Here is a 23,248-nt window from a genome sequence, read left to right on the forward strand (position 1 = left end):
CCTCCATAACATGTAAGTTGTAACCCCTCATGATTCTTTTCTATCTATTGCTCCTTATTAATACCTGTCATGCTCCTGGCTTTCTTATATTTTCTTCAGAAGGCACTGTTTCAGTATATCCTCACACCACAAGTTAACGTCACCAACTTTGTATCTGTTACTCGTTGAGCCAGTTTGCTTCACAGAATAAAGTACAGTCAGACCTCTGTATCTGCAGTTTCCCTATCCACACGTTCAACCAACCGCAGATCGAAAATATTTGAAAAGGAAAAAACAAAAAAAACAAAAAACCAGAAAGTTCCAAAAGGCAAAACTTGAATTTGCCATGTGCAGGCAACTATTTGCATAGCATTTACATGGTATTAGGTATTATAAGTAATCGAGAGATGATTTAAAGTGTACGGGAGGATGTGTGTAGATCATACGCAAATGCTCTACCATTTTATATAAGGGACTTGAGTAGGGCAGATTTTGTTATCCTTGGGGTTCCTGGAACCAGTACCCTGCGGGTACTGAGGGACAACTGTACTGGCCAAAGTAATCTCTCAATTTGCTTTGTCTTCTTCTCACTAGAGTGTGTGGTGGATCCATTCACCTCATTTGACAGGCCACACTTTAATTCATCAAAATGTCTGCTTTCTGGCTTGGAACCTTTGTTTTTCTTTTGTCCCTGTGACTGGTACTCACTCTTAGCTTTCTTCTTAAAGGCATTTTTCATAAAGAAAGATTTTTTACCACTTCACAAGAGCTATTTTGGGGACTTCCCTGGTGGTGCAGTGGACAGAAATCCGCCTGCCAATGCAGGGGACGTGGGTTTGATCCCTGGTCCGGGAAGATCCCACATGCTGTGGAGCAACTAAACCCGTGCCCCACAACTACTGAGCCTGCGGTCTAGAGCCTGCATGCCACAACTACTGAGCCTGCATGCCACAACTACTGAGCCCACATGCCACAACTACTGACGCCCACATGCCTAGAGCCCATGCTCCACAACAAGAGAAGCCACCTCAATGAGAAGCCCGCGCACAGCAAGGAAGAGTAGTCCCTGCTCGCCACAACTAGAAAAAGCCCACGCACAGCAACGAAGACCCAACGCAGCCAAAAATAAATAAAATTAAATCTAAAACAAAACAAAACAAAACAAAAAATCCTTAAAAAAAAAGTTATTTTGTAGCAAGGATGAATGGGAGTAGGTATGGACCGTGGGCTGTGAAGCTCGCCCACTTGTTGGAGTTTTGCTGAGACTCTCCAGACCTGCTGTGGAATGGCACAAATCTGTGCCTTAGGAAATTACAAGTTATTATGTCTTAAGCTTTCAGGCTGCTAACAGCCAGTCAGTATCGTTAATCTTTAAAAAATATTTTTAAATACTTTCAAACTTATGGAAGAATTTCCAGAACTGCCATATACGCTTCATCCTGATTTCCCAAAGGTTAATAATTTGCCTTCTTTGCTTTATCATTCTCTCCAGATAGATAGATAGACAGATAGACAGACAGACAGATGGATGGGTTTTTTCCCTCTGAACCATTTGACAATAAGTTGCAGCCATGATGCTCATTTACTCCTAAATATATGTGTGTTTCTGAAAAAGCAGGACATTTTTAAAGCAGCTATAGTTCAATATAGAAATTAATGAAATTAACATTGATACAATACTATTATCTTGTTTGCAGACCTTATTGAAATTTTGCCAATTGTCTTACTAATTAAGGTCCTTTATAGCAAAAGGGGGGGAAATTTTTTTTGTGTGTGTGTGGCCCAGGCTTCAATCAACAACATGTGTTGTATGTATCTTTATTTTCCTTTAATCTGAAATAATCCCTCAATCTTTTTTTTTGGAGGATGGGGGGACTTTCATGATCTTGGTATGTTTGAAGAGTACAGTTATTTTTTGTAGAATAGCCCTCAGTTTCGGTATATCCATTGTTTCCTCGTGATTAGATTCAGGTTATGCGTTTTCAGCAGGAATATCACAGAAGTGATATGCCCTTCATATACCATGTCAGGAGGAACATTGTGTTGATTTGCTCCATTACTGGTTATATTAACTTTGATCACTTAGGGAAGGTGGGATCTGCCAGGTTTCTCCACTATAAAATTACCATTTTTCCCTTTGTAATTAAATATTTCGTGGGAAAGCACTTTGAGTCTATATAGTAAATATCCTCCTTCTTATCAAACATTCACCCACTGGTTTTAGCATATATTAATGATTCTTCCTGGATCAATTATTACACTATGATTCAGTTATTATTACTGTATTTCCAAATGTTGATTTTTTAGTTCCATTGCTTCTTCTATATTTATTACTTTCTTCTAAATTTCTTAGTTGCAATTCTACTATAAGAAAGTTTTCCCTTCTTCCCCACTTATGCATTTATTCATGTGTGGACCTATGGATTCTTATGTTATTCAGTGGGTAATAATTTTGATGATCAGCTTGCGCAGGTTTGGCGAGTGAGGGCCTTTTTAAGCTTGCTTCTATGTGCTTTGGACATGTCCCCATCAGCCTTTTTTTCTTACTGGCACAAGAGTTCCAGACCCATCTTGTATATTCCCAGAACTGGCCCTGCAATCAACCATTTCTCCAAGAAACCTAGGTTCTTTTAGTGGAAATTGGCATTTAGAAACCAAATTCTGGGTGCTAAATATGATCATTACTACTGGGATATTACTGCTTTAGGCCTTTTGTATACACATTATCTATTATATATCTATCTATCTGTCTATTTGTCTATCTATCTATCTACCTATCCATCTATCTACCTATCTATTATCTATCTGTCTCCATACTGATACTTATAATTCCAGTCCCATGCCACAGGATTCCTTCTATTATCTCTAATATATATACTTCCTCAATCTTAGAATACACGAAAATCTGTAGCCCATACTACTATGAAAAATAAATCTCACTAGAATTCAATATTTGTTTACAGTTCTTTTTGCCTTTAGCCTAAGAGTATATGCTCAAAAACCAGTGTTGAAAATTTACTTGGATTATGTTATTAATTTGAAATACAGTTAGGTTCATTGCTTTAATTTGTATTTCATTTTAGGCTTTTTTTTTTCCTCTTTCTTGATTAAGTGTGTGTAACAGACTTCCAATAGTCAGAACTATACAAAAGGCATGCTTAGGTAAATGCCACTCTGCTATACTTCCTTTCAGTTTCTTCCCCACCCATTTTTTCCACCCTATTCCACTCATCCCCTATTGGTAACCAATTTTTTCAGTTTCTAAGTTATTCTTGCTGCGTTTCTTTTTGTACAAATGAGCAGATACATGTATATTTTCTTATTTCTCCCAATCTCTTTCATAAGAATAGCATACCACGTATTTTCTTGTGCATTTGTTTTTTCATTTAACACTACATCCTGGAAATCACTCCGTATCAGTTCATAGAGATCTTAATTCCTTTTTAGCTCTGCATAGTCTCCCATGTATAGGTTTGCCACAGTTGATTCAATCATTCTCCTCTGTATGAACATTTAGGTTGTTTTCAATATTTTTCAATTACAGTTATGCAATTGATAACTTTGTGCATATATGTTCTTATTTGTTGGAAGTGTATATTTAGGATAAGTTTCTAGAGTGGGAATGCTAGGTCAGTAGGTAAACACATAGGTGGTTTTGTTAGATATTGCCAAATTCCCCTCCAAGTTTGTACCAATTTGCATTCTCACCACCAGTGTAAGAGAGAGCTTGCTTCAACCCAGTCTCACCAATAGAATGTGTTATCTTACTTTTTTTTTTTGGCCAATCTCATAGGTTAAAAAATAGTTTCTCACTGTGGTTTTAATTTGCATTTCTGTTATTATGAGTGAGAATGTATGTCTTTTCAAATGTATCTTTTCGTGTGTGTGAATTGTCTGTTCATGTCTTTTGCGTATTTTTCTGTCAAGACTTTGATCTTTTTCTCCCTTCAGTTATTGAGTTCTTTATATGTTCAGACTCAGTTCTTTGTCTGTAGTATATACTGCAAATACGTTCTTCCTCTTTGTCATTTGTTTTTGCTTATTGTGTTTTGTGTCATGCAAATACGTTTTTTTTAATTTAGCCAACATTATTGATCTTTTCTTTTATTGGCTCTAGATACTTACAAGCCTTCCCTGCACTCAGGTTACCAGGAATTCACCCTGTTTTCTTCTAACACTTGTATGGTTTCATATGCTTACATTTTCATCTCTGATTTATTTGGAGTTCTTATGATTGCTGGGAGAAATGTATATAATTTTTATCTTTTTCAAATAGCTATGCAATTGTACTAGCACCTTTCATTTAAAAATTCTAGTCCTTTATGTAAAAAGCCCTTTTCCTAGAGATGCAGCCTTTATCATATGCAAAATTTCCATACCTACTTGGGTCTGTTTCTGGACTTCCTATTCCATTCACTGGTTTGGCTGTCTATTTATGTACCAGTTCTACACTGTTTTAATTATACAGACTTTATAGTATGTGTTAATATAAAATATGGGAAGGGTTATTTGTAAATGGAGGAACCTCTGTATATTACCTATGAACAAACTTCTTTCCAATATACCTAAATTTAGTAGATACACTAACATCAGCAGTAAAATAGAAAACATCAGTAATACATGGAAACTTCAGTAAATGAAACATGAACTACCATTGGTTCTATTAGTATGCTTCAGATTCTCTTTTAAAAATTTATGTTCTCTTTCTATAAGAATCTAAGATGGTTTGGTTCCACTCCATTTATTCTTAGTATCAGACTTTGCTTATCCAGGGCGATTGCTATGTGGGAGAGGGACCATAAAATCTCATGACTAACACTCATGCCAGGGTAATGAATATGGGTTGGTTTGATATGGAATGCATTTCTTCTTATCACATAAATGACCCTCACATGATGAGAGGACAACATTTTAAAGTACAAACCTAGTACTGCTTGCTCTGAAGAAAATTCTCCAAAGTCAAATGTACTTAGGATTCTTTCCTAATTTTAATGATTTAGAAGGAGGAGTGTTATTTAATTACCAACACTCTTACTTACCCAAAGTCTGCAAAATTTATCTGCTGCTTTGCGCTGGATACGTTGCAAAGTATGTGTACATCAGGTAGTTTGGGCTCACATCTTGCATCTGATTTAAACAGTGGCAGGGGTCAACCAAGACAGATGCAAATGTCACACTGAAATCTTGGGTTATCTACTGCAGCTATACTTTATCACTCTTCAGTAGTTGCTCACCAAATCATTAAAATGTTCATATTTGAATTTATCTTTGGATTACCTCGGCATAAGGAATTCTTAGAAATCACTTCAGTATGATATTTTAAAATTGCATCTCCATTCATATTAACAATATAAAACTCTTCAGAAAGCAAAAATAGATCCTAGATGTATTCTGAAATTATACACACACACACATACACACATATATTTTACAGTCTATTCTGAACCTGTTTATGTGGTATATTTGTTTTGAAAGACAGTAAAATTTAAGGTGCCATTATTGAGCTTGGTCATATTAATTTTAGTGATTTCTTATTTAATTTACAGTCGGCAATCAGTGGATAAATTACATATCCTTCTGTGGTCTTAGAACACACGCAGAGCTTGAAGGAAACCTAGTCACTGAGCTTGTCTATGTCCACAGCAAGTTGCTAATTGCTGATGACAACACTGTTATTATTGGTAAGTACTTGGTCTCTAATTGTATTCCTTGTTAGTTGACTTACCTCATGCAACAATCTTTCTTTTTATTCTTCTAAAGCTTCCTTTGCGGTTGAAAGGGACAGTCACACAGTTATCTAAAACATTTCTGAAGCAATCTTTTTTGCTTATGTCCTGTCTAATCCCTGCCTTTATCTATGAAGTAACAGAGGCACAGAACAATCAAATGGCCATCGTGTAAATTACAGTGTCCAGAGACAGCAATTTAACCCAGCAGTGCAATAAAAAGCCTGCTCTCATTAATTCTTTATTATTCCCTTGTTTTTATTTTGAATAAAAATACCTTGTTTTATTTTGAATTCAAGTACCTAGATTTCTGGGCTTGGAAGGAGGAGATGTGGGGAGGGAAACGTGTCACAAATGAGTACCTCGTGGTAATTTGTACGTGTGCGCATCACACCCACCTAACCATTTCCACAGATCTGAAGTTTTGCAAGAGTTAGGATCGGAAGGATATTAAAATATTGCTGCCTCTGTGCTTACCATTTTTTCCCTGGAGTCAATGTTTTGGATGTTATTAGTCAGAGTGCAGAGCAGACCAGCTTTGTTGGGGGCGGGGGTGAGGTGGAAATTGTGTAGTAATGATACGATGTAGTCCTAGACTAAGGTCTGCAGTCTGTTCCTGCAGTCCTTGCCCCACTGACAGATTCGGGAGAGTTACTGGTTGTACATTCTACCCAGATTAGATCTTGACCAGAGGGGTGGGTTTGCAGCTTCATTCTTGTATACACCTGAAAAGCTTCATTTTCCCATCATTGAATTGGTTTGCCTTCTAATATCATGTTACACAAACACTGAAAGGCCAGGAGGAGAAATAGAGTATTAATAACCAGCCAGATAAATGAATTGACAAGGATGGGGGGATGTTACTTAGAGATACGCTGTGTCCCACTATTGGAAATTTCACTCATCCATTTTAAATAAAATGTAGTTTCTCAGCTTTAATAAGATACTTAACTATTCTTTAAGAAATTAAGTGTCATGGGGTGTTTTGAAAAATTTTGGCAGTAAATATGCCTTTTCCATGTCTATCCTCCACTGAGAAAAGAAAAAAAAAATCTCATACCTAGGAGTAATGAGACTGTCTTGTCTGGAAGATGATTTGAAAAGAAAAAGTAGTTCAGAAGCCAGAAAATGTATAGACCACAGTGTGGTGATACATATATATATGTGTGTGCACATGCACACATTCTTTTAATACTTATTGGGCATTTAAGAAAAATATCTTGTGTCTTCAAGTTCTTGCTCAATAGGGATCAAAGCTCTTTAAGGATTTATTTCCTCCCTTACTTGCCCCAATATACAAGTTTTCTCTTATTTCCCGCAAGCTATTCTGGTCTTGCTCTTCAGAAGCCAATCTCAGAATATTTTTATAGTACATTTGGCAATGACAATAAGGAAAGGAAAAATATGATTTTGCTGAAATGAAAAAACAAACAAAGCCAGATAAAATTCAGTTGATCTCTTCAGCAAGATTTCAGAACTCTTGAAGTAAAAATTAACAGATGTAAATATTTTCCTTTTAAAGGTCATTTTGACCTTCAGCCTGCTTTACTTTACATCAAGTATAAATGCAAAGTAGTTTGCAGTATCTGAGCTAACAGTTAAACAGATCTGTAGAGTTTTTTAGTTGACTTATTTTCTTGAAAGGTCTCTGACCCCTCAAAGGCTACAGTTTATTTAGGCTAGCAATAACTGATCCATTTTGCACATCGTTCTTACCGACTTTATTGAAACTGAAGATGTGGCCTTGGGAGTATGACGAGGTCTCACTTGCTAGTCTTTAGAGGCTGCACTTCTTTTTCTCCTTCCCCAAGGGCAGAACACATTTCCTCCGTGGAAAATCCACAGGTACTTTTGTTCTTTTTATCTCAGTGGAAACTCTATGAGAAGCAGGCTTGTTATTGCTGCTGTCAGATATCTGGCCTGTTTTCATAACACAGACAGAGAACAATGTTTAAAATTCTCAAAGAGGAACTTGAGAAGTTAGGTTGACAATATTTTACAGGTGTTAAGCAAGTAGTTGAGAGCGTAAAAGGAATTAAAGTAACCTGTGATTAAATTTTCGAACATGGCAGACTTATGCCAGAATTATTGAATAATTGACGTAAGAAAAATGACTAATGGTTTTTCCTCATTTTTTTTCCTCACAAGGAAATACTTGGTTTCTCACATTGAGATCTCTTTTGTGTGTACCTTTAATTATCTCTTACCCCCGGTGGCCCTGTTGGTCCTGAAATCTGTGACCAAGTCCAGTTTTCTAATTCATCTTACTGGCACTTAACAGAACTAACATTTATTTGCTTTCCTAAACAAAACAAGGCTATCCTTAAATAGAATTTGAGTCTATCCTGTTGACTAAGTGAAACAATTTTTTTTAGTATTCACTAATCCATTGCACAACACAATAGGGAGATACAAAACATGATCACACAGTACCACTGCCCTACACAGCTCATGGGCTACAGGGGAGGCAGGTATTCTTTCCACTAAACACCAGAAACATCGGGATGGATATTGATGAACTGGCGCAAGAAGGTCTAGAGATGGTCAGCGAAGGTGGGTATGTGGGAAACTATGGAGAGAGAATGGATATCAGTGCTTAAGGGGCAGGCTTGAGAGCAGCTGTTGAGAGTCTGTAGTTGAAAGGCCACCCCAGTAAAGAGCGAGTCCTGTGGGTCTCAACCCTGGCTGCCTTAGGATTGCCTGGTGGCTTTTTTTTTGGTGGACTATCCTTTTTTAATTAAGGTATTATATATAGTAAATTGCACAGACCTTAAGTGTACAGCTTAATGAATATTCACATATGTTTACATTCATGTAACCACCACCCAGAACAAGATACAGAATATTTCCATCACTCTGACAGGTGTCTTCCTGTCTCCACTCAGTCAATCAGCCCCTAAAATGTTTTCACTGTCACCACAGAACAATTTTTTTTTTTAATTTTATTTATTTATTTATGGCTGTGTTGGGTCTTCGTTTCTGTGCGAGGGCTTTCTCTAGTTGAGGCAAGCGGGGCCACTCTTCATCGCGGTGCATGGGCCTCTCACTATCGTGGCCTCTCTTGTTGCGGAGCACAGGCTCCAGACGCGCAGGCTCAGTAGTTGTGGCTCACGGGCCCAGTTGCTCCGCGGCATGTGGGATCCTCCCAGACCAGGGCTCGAACCCGTGTCCCCTGCATTGGCAGGCAGACTCTCAACCACTGCGCCACCAGGGAAGCCCCCACAGAACAATTTTGAACACAGATGAGTTTCAGTTCAGATAAATGAAACTATCATTTAGGGGGAAGATTATTCATGTCTGCAATTTACTTTCAAATAGATTCCCCCACCCCCGAAGATGGATTAATTGATAGATAAAGGGATGGAGTGGTATTAGGGGAAAATATTAATGCCTGGTTCCTACTTCCAGAAATTCTGACTCATTGGTCTGGTTTGAGACCCAGGCATCAAGCTTTTTTTGCTTTTTGTCTTTGCTTTGGCACCAATATCTTGTGAAAGCTTCCTAGGTGATGCTGCCGTGTAGTCAAGCTGAGAACTCCCAAACTGGAGGCACAGGGAACACAAATGGGTAGAAAGTACTGAGTAGCCCACTGAGGCTCAATTGAAGAATCAGTTTTCCATTAAAACAAATAAGCTAAAACAGGGTAGAGTTTGTGTGTTAGTTGTCTATTACTGCTGTAACAAATGACCACAAACTTACTGGCTTAAATCAGCACAAATTTATTATCTAACCATTCTATAGGTTAGAAGTTCAACATGGGTCTCACTGGGCTAAAATCAGGGTATCAGCAGGGCTGTGTTCCCTTCTGGAGGCTCTAAAGGTGAATCCATTTCCTTGACTTTTCCAGCTTCTCTAGGCTGCCCACATTCCTTGGTTCATGGCTCCCTTCTTCCATCTTTGAAGGCAGCAATGTTAGATCTCTCCGAAAGTTCTCAAAGTGTCAACCCATTCTTCTGTAACCACATCTCTCTCTGAATCCCCTTTACTTTTAAAGACTCTTGTGATTATACTGGGCCCACCTGAATAATCCAGGATAATCTCCTTATTTTTAAGGTCAGCTGATTAGCACCCTTAATTCCACCTCCACCTGCAGCCTTAATTCCCCTTTGCCATGTAGTATAATATATTCATAGTCTTTGGGAATTAGGCCATAGTCATCTTTGGGAGCCATTATTCTGCCTACCACAGAAGAATTCACAATTTCTGAAACAGGACATTTTAAAAAAGCAAAACCACAAAGGAAATGACAGATAAATCCAACTGCATTAAAATTCAGAACTTTATTCATTAAAAGATGCTATAAATAGAATAAAAAGATAAACCACAAACTGAAAAAAAGGTATTTGCAATACAGTTAATATTCAAAACATATAAAGAACTCCTTAAATCAATAAGGAAAGACAGTATCCAAAGAAAGATGGGCAAAGGAATTGTATAGGAACGTCCCCAAAGAGGACATACCTGAGGCCCATAAGTATATGAAACATGTTCATCCTCATTAATATAATAATGAGACAAAGAACAGGTTTTCAAAATACCAATTGGCAAAAATTAAAAATTGGACAATCCAAGTATTGACAACACTGAGGAACACTGGGGATTCCACTCTTGCCTACAGAGCCCAGGTAAACTCCCACATGTGTACACCAGGAAACATACACAACTATGCAGAACATAATTGTGTATTATACAAAACTCTGGAAACAGCCCAAACATCCATCAACAGTAGAATGGAAAAATAAGTTTGGGGTGCTCATTCAAGGAAAATAATGCATTACAATTATGCACAGATAAATCCCAAAGACATGATTTTGAATGAAAGAAGCAAATCTCCAAAGATTATCTTCTATATGATTCCACTTATACAAATTAAAAATAAGCCAAAAGTAAACTTTTTTTGTTTAGGAAAACATCATCAGAGCATGATGAACACAAAATTCTATACAAATTCTCTCTTAGGAAGGGAAGGTCTTTCATGGGAAGACAGCTGAGGGCTTCTGGGATGTGGTAATGTTCTGTTTTTCAGCTTGGGTGATAAATTCAGTGATTTTCTAAAATTATTACCTAAGTTGGACTTATAAGTTTTCATATACTGTTTTCTATTTTGCTATATTACATACTGTTTAAAAAGTTCCTAATAGCGGACTTAGAACAGGTCATTTTCCAAAAATTATCAAGGCAATGTCCTAATAAACCAAGGGATTGCAGTTACCATAAAAAGTAGTACATGAATACAGAGCATATTTCTTGTAAACAGTTAAAACTCTAAGGACTCATAGAGAGTAAAAGGTCAAAATTCCACTTACTGTCTCCCTCTCTTTGCCAGAAGGTTCTCACCACTCTTACCCTTCAGTGTGCATCTTTCTAGAGGTCACTTGCCCTCTCTTCTTCCTAGTATGTTCTATAGAAATGCGTTAATACTATGCCTGCTGTTCTGAATTTGATTTTCAGAATATGGGAATGTTTAGCAACAAGAAGGGAGGTAACATTTACATCCATCAATATCTCATTTTCGGTATCTCATTTATTAAATTCATCTGAAATTTTCTCTTCCCTTTCTTCACATTCCTATTAAGTAGTAGCCAACTCACTTATCCAGCGTGGTTGAGAGTCAGTGCTCTGGGAAACTCCAGATGGGCCCTGGAAGTACAAGAACCACACCCTCTAAGAATTCCAGCTCAGAATGCCAGGAATGCATTCCTCCCCTGGCGATGGGAGGGAGTCTGAGAGGACTGGTGTGAAAGTGTGTGTGTGTGTGTGTGTGTGTGGCTTTCCAGGGGGCTCACATCCCCAGTCTTCCTGACGGTGAAGAGCAGCTATGTCCTGCCAATTCGGCAGCCCCGTCCCGAGAGTGGCCTCTGCTGGGGCCCTGTGGTAGTGATGTCCCAAAGCAACACTGTGGAGTCCTTATTCCTTGCCCCTGACAGTTGATTCACCCAGAGAGGAGGCTTCTTTGATACAAACGCTACATGCCAGCAAGTCTTCCCTTCCTATGGCAGTGTTCTCTAGTGCAGATATTCTCAAGGTAACAAATATCTGATAATAATGCCAGTAATAATTAACATTTGTGGGGCAGTTTATAGATCGGTAAGTGCTTTCACATGGTCTTACTTAATTTTTACAACAACCCTACAAGGTCTGTATTATGATCTCGATTTATAAAAGATCAAATTAAAGCTGAGAAAGATTAAATGACTTTGCCCAAATTAATGCTGGGCCACATGTTAAGCCCAAAGACATGGCTGCAAATTTTATAGTGTAATTAAAATGTAAGTGTATGTATAAAGGTTGATTTGTTGCTAACAAAACAAAGTGTTTCGAAGGTGGGGCCCACCTTACCGTGCTCTAATAGTGCTCCCAGCTTTCTATGAGGTGCTCCATCCTTTCTGTCACCCAGAGTCCCTATGGGACACCGTTCCCATCCACAGTTATCATAGAGTTGTGTATTAACTATGTGACCATATTGTAGCAAATGGCAGTAAAGACTCTTCAGGAAGAGCCAGCTTCCTCTCATGTCCAACATCCCACCGTCTGGGCTCTGGGTAGGGCTGCTAACACCTTACACCCTGATGGTCCCCATCACATACGGTAGCCCAAGCTTGTGTTCAACCGAACTCTTCTGCTCCTTGTCTGCAGAAGCAGTGGAGTGTGGGACTAGGGCAAGAGGAGCAAGAAGAAAAAAGAGTCAGTCAGGCCCCTTTTGTAGTTTGTAGGACACCTCAAGGATTCAAAAGTGTGGATCCACGATGATTAATGCAGAAAATGTAGCAAGGTTTTTGAATACACAGCAGAGGAGCGCAAGAAGTGCAGGTTGAACTAATATTCAAATACTTGCCCTTCACATGTGAAAGTCAGCATTCTCAGCTCGTTTGGATTTAAAAATAGAATGGAGAGAAGTTGATACAGAAGCTGTTGGCATGCCACACAAGTGAGGCAAGAGAATGAAAACCCAAAGCCACTAATGATAATCCGTATTTGGGAGTAGACTGTATTGCTTGTGAAGGTCCTCTTGTGTTTTGACATTTATAATTATGTGACCATGAGTTAAAGTCTACAGAGTTTGATTCCTAAGTATGAAACCTTACTGCACTGAACTGGTAAGTGTTCTTGTTTCTTTGTGTGCTTAATGACTATATCAGTTAGAATCCTTTGAGCCACAAGATAGAAAATTCAGCTAGAAGTATGTGAAACAATAAGGGAAATGTATTACTTCACATAACAGAAAATAAGAAGGTTCTAGGGTTGGCTAGCTCAGTGACTTAAAGACCCAGAGTCTTTCTTCTTTCTGCTCTGCCATCTTCAACTTGTCTGTTTGTCCCTTGGTTACAAAGTGGCTGCAGCAGCTCCCACAATCATGTCCTCATGCAACCCTTCAAGCCAGAGTATCCAAAGACTGGAAGTGACACCATCTTGTTCTTGTGTCTATTTATAAGAAAGAGAAAAACTTTCTCAGAAGCCCCTGGCAGATTTGCCTTATGTTGCATTGACTAGAATCATGACAAGTGCCCATTTCTAAGCTAATCACTGGCAAAAACAATGAAATGACCATGACTGGCCTTAGACTGATCAAGATTTACCCCTGGGTTAGGGAGCGCCCTGCCTTCCTAGAGCACAGCATCTCTTGATACCTGAACAAAATTAGGGGTTTTTTAGCAAGGAAGAATTGAGTCTGGAGGGCAAATGAGTGTCTGCCAGGACAAGAAAATTGTTCAGTTTCACTGTTTCTCCTTATAGGCTCTGCCAACATAAACGACCGAAGCATGTTGGGAAAACGGGACAGTGAAATGGCTGTCATTGTGCAGGACACGGAGACGGTCCCTTCAGTAATGGATGGAAAAGAATACCAAGCTGGCCACTTCGCCCTAGGACTTCGGCTGCAGTGCTTTCGGTGGGTCTCGGAAGCTGGGTCTCCCTCACATAATCCCGCTGCAGTGGGCAATGGAACCCAGCCCAGCCTCTGGCCCTTAGCACACATGACATCTCCAGGTTCTTCTTTGTCCAACACAGCGTGAACCACACCAGTCGTATACAAAATGGCTCTGTGTGGGGCATAAAAATTTCCTGTTTGAACAGCTTTTATTATTTTTATGTGTAATGGAGAAAACTAGCATTTTAAATCTATTAATTGATTTAGGACCAGGTCAAACCTTCTAGTGTCTATTTAAGTTTTTTATAGTGAGTCCATTTTTAGAAATTGAAATAGTTCCAGCGATACAAGGATATGATAAAAATTACTAAAGGAGAAAGCTAGCGACTACTGGTGTTAAATTAAATGTGGAAACTTCATTTCTCAGATTTAAGATGACTCCAGACATGGAAGATTCCTGATCTTCTGCAAGAAGATGTGAATTTTAAACAAACCTGTGGTCCAACAGAGAGAGCACTGGGCTAAGTAGCAGGGGTTGTGTGTCCCTAAATGAGTCCTTCATTCAGTTAAGTGTTACTGAGAACTTTCCTGGGCGGGGCTCTAACTGGCCCCGTCCCAGCCCCTGTAGTCCAGTCTCAGTTGTCAGGGTGATCCTTTGAGAACCTAACTCAGGTCCTATCACTCCTCTGTTCAACCAATCCTCAATGCCTTCTTATCTCTCTTTTTTTTTTTTTTTAAATGGCTTCTTATCTATCTCCTGTCCCTCTCCCCCAGCCCACTGAAGACACACTGAGCTCCCCACTGTCTGTGGAACACACCCTGACCACTCTCCCACCTGTAGGCTTTTGCAGGAAGTCCACAATTATAAGATTCTAGAACTATATTGGCCAGGATGGGATTTCAGTGTGGCCGCTCTGGTGAGATAGAGCCAAGTGTCCCCGATTAAGGGTGGTATTTTAAGCTATTTGATGAAAGGCACTGCACAGATACTGTGGTGGTGCTGTTGTTTTAACCCTTCCAGTGTTAATGGTCGCTTCTGAAAACTGGCTCACTTGCAAATGGGCACAAAACCAGCACTTCCCTCCTGCAAATGCCGGCGGCCCTTACCTCCTACCTCACTCCAGACTCTGGCTTTTGAGAACCAAGCTTCAGTTCCGGAGACGTTCCTTCTGCTTTCTCTGCCCCCGGAGCTCAGCAAATCCATCCCTCAAAATTTGACTGTCAGACCTTCTCACAGTTTTTATTGCTGTATTTATCGCCTTTGTTACTAATTGTTTTGTCAGTAAGGTTTTTGTTTTTGTTTTTTTTTAGACCATTGATATTTAATTGGCTTCTAATGTTAATTTGTTTTGTTTAGCAGGGGAGAGTTTAAGATTAGCAACGCACTGTTAATCAACCCATTGATTGCCTACTGCAGTTCATATAAGGAAACAAATATTTCCTCCTGTAAGCTAGAAATAAATGTCACACCTTTTCAGTTCCATGAGAACTTAAGTATTCTCTTTAAAGGTGTAGCCTCCTTTATAACTTTCTAAATGTATAATAATTATAGAGGGAGAAGGTTCTGATTACAACATATTTTTCATTGTAGAAAATTTGGCAAACAAAAAAGCAATAAGGAAATTAAATTTATCTGTAATCCCACCACCCAGTGCTAACAATTTTAACATTTGATGTATATCATTCCACTTTTTTTCTATACATAAATATTCACTACTGTATTTCTTTTTTTAACCATAATTAGGATCTTGCAGTTCTACAAAGTCTTTTATTATTTAAATAATATTACACATACTTTTCCATGTCATTGTGTTCTTCTATAACATTTAATGGCTGCATTGTATTACATTGTTTGAGCCCGCCATAATTCCTTTAACCAAAACCTCACTGACAGGCAGATTTTTTGCTGATATAAAAAAGTAGGTATGGTTGTAGATAGTATCTTGCTTACCTTCTTAGTTGTTTCCTTAACTAAATCCTAACTATAGGATTTCTAGCCAAAGGAAGTGTGCAATTTCCTTTGCCCTCTGAGTTCTATTATTATCTTTGCTGATTTGTTGGGTTTCAAATGGAATTTCATTATTTTAATTGCAATTTGAGGGTTTAAAAATGTATCCATTAACCATTTGTAATTGTTCTTTTGCAAGTTGTCTAGACTATTCATGTCCTTTGCCCATTTTGTTGGAATGTTTCACTTTCTTTTAATGATTTATCAGTAATTTAAGTACATAAGAGCCTAATTTCTTTCTCCCATTTGTTGCAAACCTGATTTGCCAACTGCCTTTTAATCATATTTAGAGTATTTGGGGGAACCATCAATTCTTATTAATCAAATCTATCAGTTTTTTTTCTTTTCCCCCCTTTTTAAAAATATGCTTAGAGGGCTTCCCTGGTGGCTCAGTGGTTAAGAATCCGCCTGCCAATGCAGGGGACACGGGTTCGAACCCTGGTCCAGGAAGATCCCACATGCCGCAGAGCAACTAAGCCCATGCGCCACAACTACTGAGCCTGCGCTCTAGAGCCCGCAAGCCACAACTACTGAAGCCCATGTGTCACAACTACTGAAGCCCACGCACCTAGAGCCCATGCTCCGCAACAAGAGAAGCCACCGCAATGAGAAGCCCGCGCACGTCGACGAAGAGTAGCCGCCACTCGCCACAACTAGAGAAAGCCCGCACGCAGCAACGAAGACCCAACGCAGCCAAAAATAATAAATAAATAAAATAAATAAATTTATTAAAAAAAAAAAAATGCTTAGAATAGCTTCCCCAAGATAAAATATTTACTTATATTTTCTTCTAGTGCTCATTTGATATTAATTTTACATTTAACATCTGCAATTTATTTTTTTAATTTTTTAATAAATTTATCTATCTATTTATTTATTTATTTATTTTGGCTGTGCTGGGTCTTCGTTGCTGGGCGCAGGCTTTCTCTAGTTGCGGCGAGCGGGGGCCACTCTTCGTTGCAGTGCGTGGGCTTCTCATTGCGGTGGCTTCTCTTGTTGCAGAGCACGGGCTCTAGGCACGTGGGCTTCAGTAGTTGTGGCACGTGGGCTTCAGTAGTTGTGGCTCGCGGGCTCTAGAGCACAGGCTCAGTAGTTGTGGCTCACGGGCTCCATGGTATGTGGGATCTTCTCAGACCAGGGCTCGAACCCATGTGCCCTGCATTGGCAGGCGGATTCTTAACCACTGCACCACCAGGGAAGCCAACATCTGCAATTTATTTTAATGTAAGAAATGAGGTAGGGACTCTAACTCTTTTTCCCGGGCAAACCAACTGATCCAGAACTGCATGACTGCAGTACTCGTTGCCTCTCTAACCTGCAGTGCCTCTTTATGGTGCACCGAATCGCCACACATCCTGACCTATCTGAACTCTCTGCTACTTCCTATTGAAAGTCTGTTGACTTGCATGCCATTATGATACCACTTTAATTATCGTAGCTGTGCACTCTAATATTACTTCCTACCATACCACTTCCCCAAATTAGTATTCTTTTCCAGAATAATCTTGGCTACTCTTAGTCATTCTTCCGCACGAACTTTAAAATTGTTTATTCAAGTTCTCTCACTAGTTTTTTGATCAGGACTACAGTCTATTTATAGATTAATATAAAAAGAGTTGATGTCTTTATAACATTGAGCCATCCTATTGAAGAACAAGGTATGGACTTCTATTTATTCACATTTTTTTGTTCTTCAATAAAGCTCTAGGGTTTTCATTATTGGAAGCAGAAGTTGTTTTCAGTGATCATTGAAGTTTTTTGTTGCTCTTCTTTTGGTTTTTTGCTGATCCTATGCCTTTCATGCTAAGTTTATTCCTAGATGCTTTATTTTTCCTGGCAACTTTCAAACTGTCTTGAAGAGGCAGTTGTTCTTGAACAAGCATTTTCACTTTGCCACAATGGCAGACACAAATAATACATTAAAAAGCACCATGAAAACCTTGTGTTGATTTTAGCTCTTTTTATTAGGAAATATTCTCAAAGATAAATGTGACCTAGCGCAGAGCCATTTTCTCCCTTAAAAAAATGCAACTTCAATCCATTTTCCATCTGGGCTATTTTTGAATAGAAATAGAGAGACACATTTCGATGTGAAATCAATTCTAAATAGAATCAACCATCAGGGTACTGCACTAAATGTCACAGCTACGTGCCAAACAGTTCATTAAGTCCTAGAAAATTATCCAAACTTTACAGATGTAACCATCACTCAACAGAAACCATTATCCACACAAGTAGAGCTCAGAATCATTTACAGTGATAGACATGAGGAATGGAAAGAACAGAAACAATTTTCTGCAGTTTTCCTACTGTCCCACTGATGCGTAAACAATTAAACATTAAATAATTGACATTATTCAATTTTCAACATAAAATCAAATTTGTTTTCTCTGAAACCTTACTCCTCTAAAGAATATCCAGAGTACTTCATATTATTTTTACTGTATGAATTTTTATAATTAAAAAACTGACAGGGAAAATAATTTATTACTGAACATTGTCTGTTATAGACTTATTTAAATACTTTTTCTATACACAAGCTCTTAACTGATAACTTGATAGACACATTGCCTCACCTCCTGTTCTCATTTAAAAGCAAAGTCGTAGAAATATTCTTTCAGCTCTGTTTTCAGTTGGTTAGACGCCACCCAAATCAAAGGCATTACTCTAATTGACTTATTGTTATAACTTGCGCTGTCCTTCAAATTTGGCACGGTTAAATTTTGCTTTGGTTCTTAAGGAGCGGCAGCATCTAGGTGCAAACATCATCCTTTAGAACCTTTTTGAAAGTTATTCCTATAGAGTCTGAGAGAGACATTATTTGAAGTGGAAATAGAATTTTGAGGTTATAAAACTCGAGGAATCCTAGTGAGCCCGGGTGCCAGATCCATTTATTTTAGAAAATTTTTATATAGTAGAAAAAGTGCAGACTAAAACTAAAATGTGATGCCCTTTTATCCCTATAAGCTGGCTGAGCCTTTTCAGGAGTTGATAATATTGGAGTTGACTGGGGAGAACACACATGGTTAATAGCATGTGTGTTGGAACAGCCTTTCTTGAAGTACATTTTACATATTGTTTGACCCAGGATTTTAATTCTTAAATTTCTCCTAGTGAAATAATCATAGAAATTCACAAAGTATTATATATGATGAATAAATTATGTTCATTATAGCATTGTTTATAATAATGGAAAACTGGAAACAACCCAAAAGGTCATAATAAAATAGCTGGTTAAATAAAATTTCACATAATGGGAAATTCTGCAGCCATTAAAAACGATGATATAAATCTACACATTTAAATACAAAGAGGGTAACAATATTATGACCTCCACCCTGTTAAATCCAATGGTCAATTCTCATCTGAATTTGACTCCGTGTGGTTCCAGGATACCCATCCTCTGGCTTCTCTGCAGCCTCACTGGCTGCTCCTTCTCTCCCCTACTGTTGAGGTGCACTGGTCCTCTTCTCTATCTATACTCACTACTTTGGTAAAGTCAGTTAAAGTCACATGGCTTTATGAGTATACATATGTGGACAATTCTCAAGTGTATATCTCCAGCCAAACCTTCTCTCCCAAACTCCAGATTCTTTTATCCAACTGCCTACTTAGCATCACCACTTGTATATTTAATAGATGTCCCAACAGGTTCAAAACTGAATTCCTGGTCTTCCCCCCACTAACTGGCTCTACCCACAGAATTACCCATCTCAGCTAATGGCAACTACAGTCTTCTGTTTGCTCAAGGCAAAGCCCTTTTAGTCATCCTTATGCCTCACTTTTTCTCACACCCTGTGTCCACTGGATCAGTGAAATCTGATCTCTCCACCTTCCTCTCCACCACCCAAGCCACCATCATCTCCCACCGAGATCACTGCAGTGACTCCTAACTGACCTCCCTGTTTCAATCCTTGCCCTGCATGGTCTATTCTCAATCCAGCAGCCATTTGTTAATATTTAAGTCAGATCCTGTCACTCCTTGCTCCAGTGTCAGCAGTATGTCCCAGTTTCATGCAATGTAAAAGCCAAAGTCCATCTGAGACCCATTTCCCCACTTTTCTTTCTTTCTTTCAATAAATTTATTTATTTAGTTAGTTATTTTTGGCTGCGTTGGGTCTTGGCTGCTGCGCGCGGGCTTTCTCTAGTTGCAACGAGCGGGGGCTACTCTTCATTGCGGTGCACAGGCTTCTCATTGCAGTGGCTTCTCTTGTTGCGGAGCGCGGGCTCTAGGCTTGCGGGCTTCAGTAGTTGTGGCACGCGGGCTCAGTAGTTGTGGCTCACGGGCTCTAGAGCGCAGGCTCAGTATTTGTGGCGCATGGGCTTAGTTGTTCCGCGGCATGTAGGATCTTTGCAGACCAGGGATCGAACCCGTGTCCCCTGCATTGGCAGGCGGATTCTTAACCACTGCGCCACCAGGGAAGTCTCCCCACTTTTATTTCCAATGTAGCACAAGCCTTTTTGGTATTCCTTGAACCTACCAGGCATGTGAGAAAAGAGCTTTGGACTCAGTTTCAATTCTAGCTCTATTAATAGAATGCCTCCAACCTTTTGTTTCCCATTTGCAAAATGGGAATCCTGTACCATCTACCTCCCAGAATTAAGATGGAAGTGCTTTTTAACACTCAGGCTTTATGTAAGTACCAGCGCTTTTATAATTTTCACATATGACCTCTAAAACTTGTCTTGCTTTGCTTGAGAACTTCTTATTATTTCTAGTCCTCTGTTTATATTTGATCAATTCAAACAATCTACTGTATGGCTTCTTTTATGCCAGGTACTCTGAGGATATGAGAATAGCCAGGTCATGTTCTCTTAAAGAATTTACATGCTAGAAGTGGGAGATGGGCCTATTAAAAGCAAAAAGTGCATGAAATATTGCAGGTGCTCTGATAAAAACAAAGCACAGATGAAGCACAGTGAGGGGGACAAAGGAAGAAAGTTCAAATCTTTCAGGACTGACAGGGAGAAATGGGAGAAGGGAGAAAGGGAGCCATAAAAAGTTTTATAGAGGTGACCTTGTACTGAATCCTGAAAGATGGTAGGTAAGGTTAGGCAAACAGGTAGGGGAGGGAAAAGCCTCCCGGACTACTCCCATCTCACACTCTTAAGGCACACCTGGTATTTACCACATTTTAATTAATTCCTTTTGAGGGTGATTCTTTATTCATTGTTGATCTCACCCACCAAGTATAACTGCACCCAGAGAGGCTCCGTGTCTTTCATATTCATTTCTGTATCCTAGAGTTCAGCATAGTTCTTGGCCCAAGGGAGGGAAGAAGGAAGGAAGGAAGGAAGGAAGGAAGGGAGGAAGGGAGGAAGGGAGGAAGGGGTGGGGAGGGAGGAAGGAAAATCAAGTCTTGGTTAAGAGCACAGGTTTGGGAGTCAGGTGGTCCTGGTTGGAGTCCCAGATATACAATTTGCTAGCTGTATGACCTTGAAAGAGTTACTTGACCTCTCTGTGCCTTAGTTCCCTTTTCTTTTCTTTTTTTAACCTGTTGATCTATTTATTTATTTATTTATTTGGTTGCACTGGGTCTTGTAGCAGGTGGGCTCCTTAGTTGCAGCTCGTGAGCTCCTTAGTTGTGGCATGTGGACTCTTAGTTGCATCATGCATATGGGATCTAGTTCCCGGACCAGGGATCGAACCCGGGCCCCCTGCATTGGAAGCTCGGAGTCTTAACCACTGCGCCACCAGGGAAGTCCCCTTAGTTCCCTTTTCAGTAAAAGGAAAATAATAATACTTGCTTCTTTTGTTTTTACTATTTTTTTACATTTTTTTTTTTTTTTAATAGCTACTTCTTCATAAGGCTGTTGAGGATTTACTGAGATCGTTTTTGGAAAGGCTCAGCACGCTGAAAGGCACGTGCTTTGAATACTAATCCTATCTTCCAAGGTTCTCACCCTCTTAGGCCAAATTACAAGAACTCTCTTAGAGCAAAATGAAGGTGTTTCTCTGTCCAACAGTTAAAACTTTCAAACATCATAACAACTTAGGTTTTTCTGTTTTATTTTGTTTTGTTTTGCAACTTGGCTTTTTTTTATATAGACACACAGACACACACTTAGTCTTTTTTTTTTTTTTTAATTTATTTACTTATTTATTTATTTTTGGCTGTGTTGGGTCTTCGTTTCTGTACAAGGGCTTTCTCTAGTTGCGGCGAGCAGGGGCCACTCTTTATCGCGGTGCGCGGGCCTCTCACTGTCACTGCCTCTCTTGTTGCGGAGCACAGGCTCCAGACGCGCAGCCTCAGTAGTTGTGGCTCACGGGCCTAGTTGCTCTGCGGCATGTGGGATCTTCCCAGACCAGGGCTCGAACCCGTGTCCCCTTCATTGGCAGGCAGATTCTCAACCACTGCACCACCAGGGAAGCCCCACACACTTAGTCTTAATGGCTTCCTTTGATTTCCTTAAAAGAAAAGGACTTCTGTGGTTGAGTGTCTGAATTGCTGTACCATTAGAAACAGTGCCTGCAGCAAACTGCTTTGTCTCAGTTACTCATTTTGGAGGACACTTGTTTTTCAGGGTTGTCCTCGGCTATCTTTCTGGCCCTAGTGAAGACATTCAGGATCCAGTGAGTGACAAATTCTTCAAGGAGGTGTGGGTTTCAACGGCAGCTCGAAATGCTACAATTTATGATAAGGTGAGGTTCACATATCCTGCTCCTTTTTTAACTGAATCACGTCACAAAAGCACATAATTATTTCTGCATATTATTGGTACAGAGTATTTTAATGAGTGTAAAAAACCAATACACCTCCAACTTGTAATAAAATACTTCTTGGTAGACATTAAAAAAACAGAGTCAAAAAGAGCCATAGATTACTGTTTAGAAGAGGCTTTAGTGGCATTCTGGTCTCAGATTCCAGAATCCCATCATAAGCATCCTTAGCAGGTGGTTACCCAGCCTTTATACATGTCTAGTGACAAAGAGAAAAGAGGCAGATGGGATCAAAAAATGAGTCAGACTTGGGTTCAGCCCAGCTCACACAGTTGCTGGCGATATAACTATGTGTATAGTAATTTGATGTTCTGAGCCTTCCTTTCTTTCCTCTCCTATAAACTGGGAGGAACATTCACTAGGCGGTCGTGAGGATAAAGAACAGTCTATTAAATGTACTTAGCACATAGTACATATAGTAAATGGTGTCCATCCTAATGATGAAGCTTATTAATAATGAGAAACTTTCTCATTTGGACAGCTCTAATTTTGGAAAGGTGTTTTAAAACCAACTTCATTTGTTAGGTAGGCCAAATGCATCTTCTGGTAAGTTCCGTCCATTGATGATGATAAAGAGTGTACAAGAGTTGAGTCACCCGACACTGAAACAGGTTACATCATGAAGTAGCCAGCATTCCATCATAGAAAATATTCAAGCTGAGATCCACTGACCATCTATCATAAACTGGGTGAGAGTGCATTCTTTTTCTGACTTCCAGAGTCCCTTCAGCACAGAAAATTCATCATTTCTAATGAAACATGACAACTATCTACATAGCCTTGTTTCATACTGAGGCCTCAAGGCCATGATCAAATAGGTTGTGTGCATGGAGTCTTTTCAAATGTAATTTTTTAAATGCAGGGCACAGCCTAGTTTGGATCCTGGATTGGGAGGAATAACAGCTATAGAAGACATTTTGGGAATAATCGGATAAATCTGAATATGG

At 39.3% G+C, this 23,248-nt stretch overlaps 1 protein-coding gene across 3 annotated transcripts in view; it reads left to right on the plus strand.

Moving 5' to 3' along the window:
- The window catches only part of PLD1 (phospholipase D1), a 202,206-nt gene that overhangs the window by 177,268 nt on the left and 1,690 nt on the right, over positions 1-23,248 (plus strand). For all 3 annotated transcript variants that reach the window (XM_061193433.1, XM_061193434.1, XM_061193435.1), the window contains 3 exons: positions 5,526-5,660; positions 13,440-13,593; positions 22,106-22,223. In XM_061193433.1, coding sequence (XP_061049416.1) covers positions 5,526-5,660; positions 13,440-13,593; positions 22,106-22,223 — 407 coding nt within the window. The remainder of the gene's footprint in view (positions 1-5,525; positions 5,661-13,439; positions 13,594-22,105; positions 22,224-23,248) is intronic.

Source organism: Eubalaena glacialis, chromosome 6, assembly GCF_028564815.1.
Source record: "Eubalaena glacialis isolate mEubGla1 chromosome 6, mEubGla1.1.hap2.+ XY, whole genome shotgun sequence".
NCBI lineage: Eukaryota > Metazoa > Chordata > Mammalia > Artiodactyla > Balaenidae > Eubalaena > Eubalaena glacialis.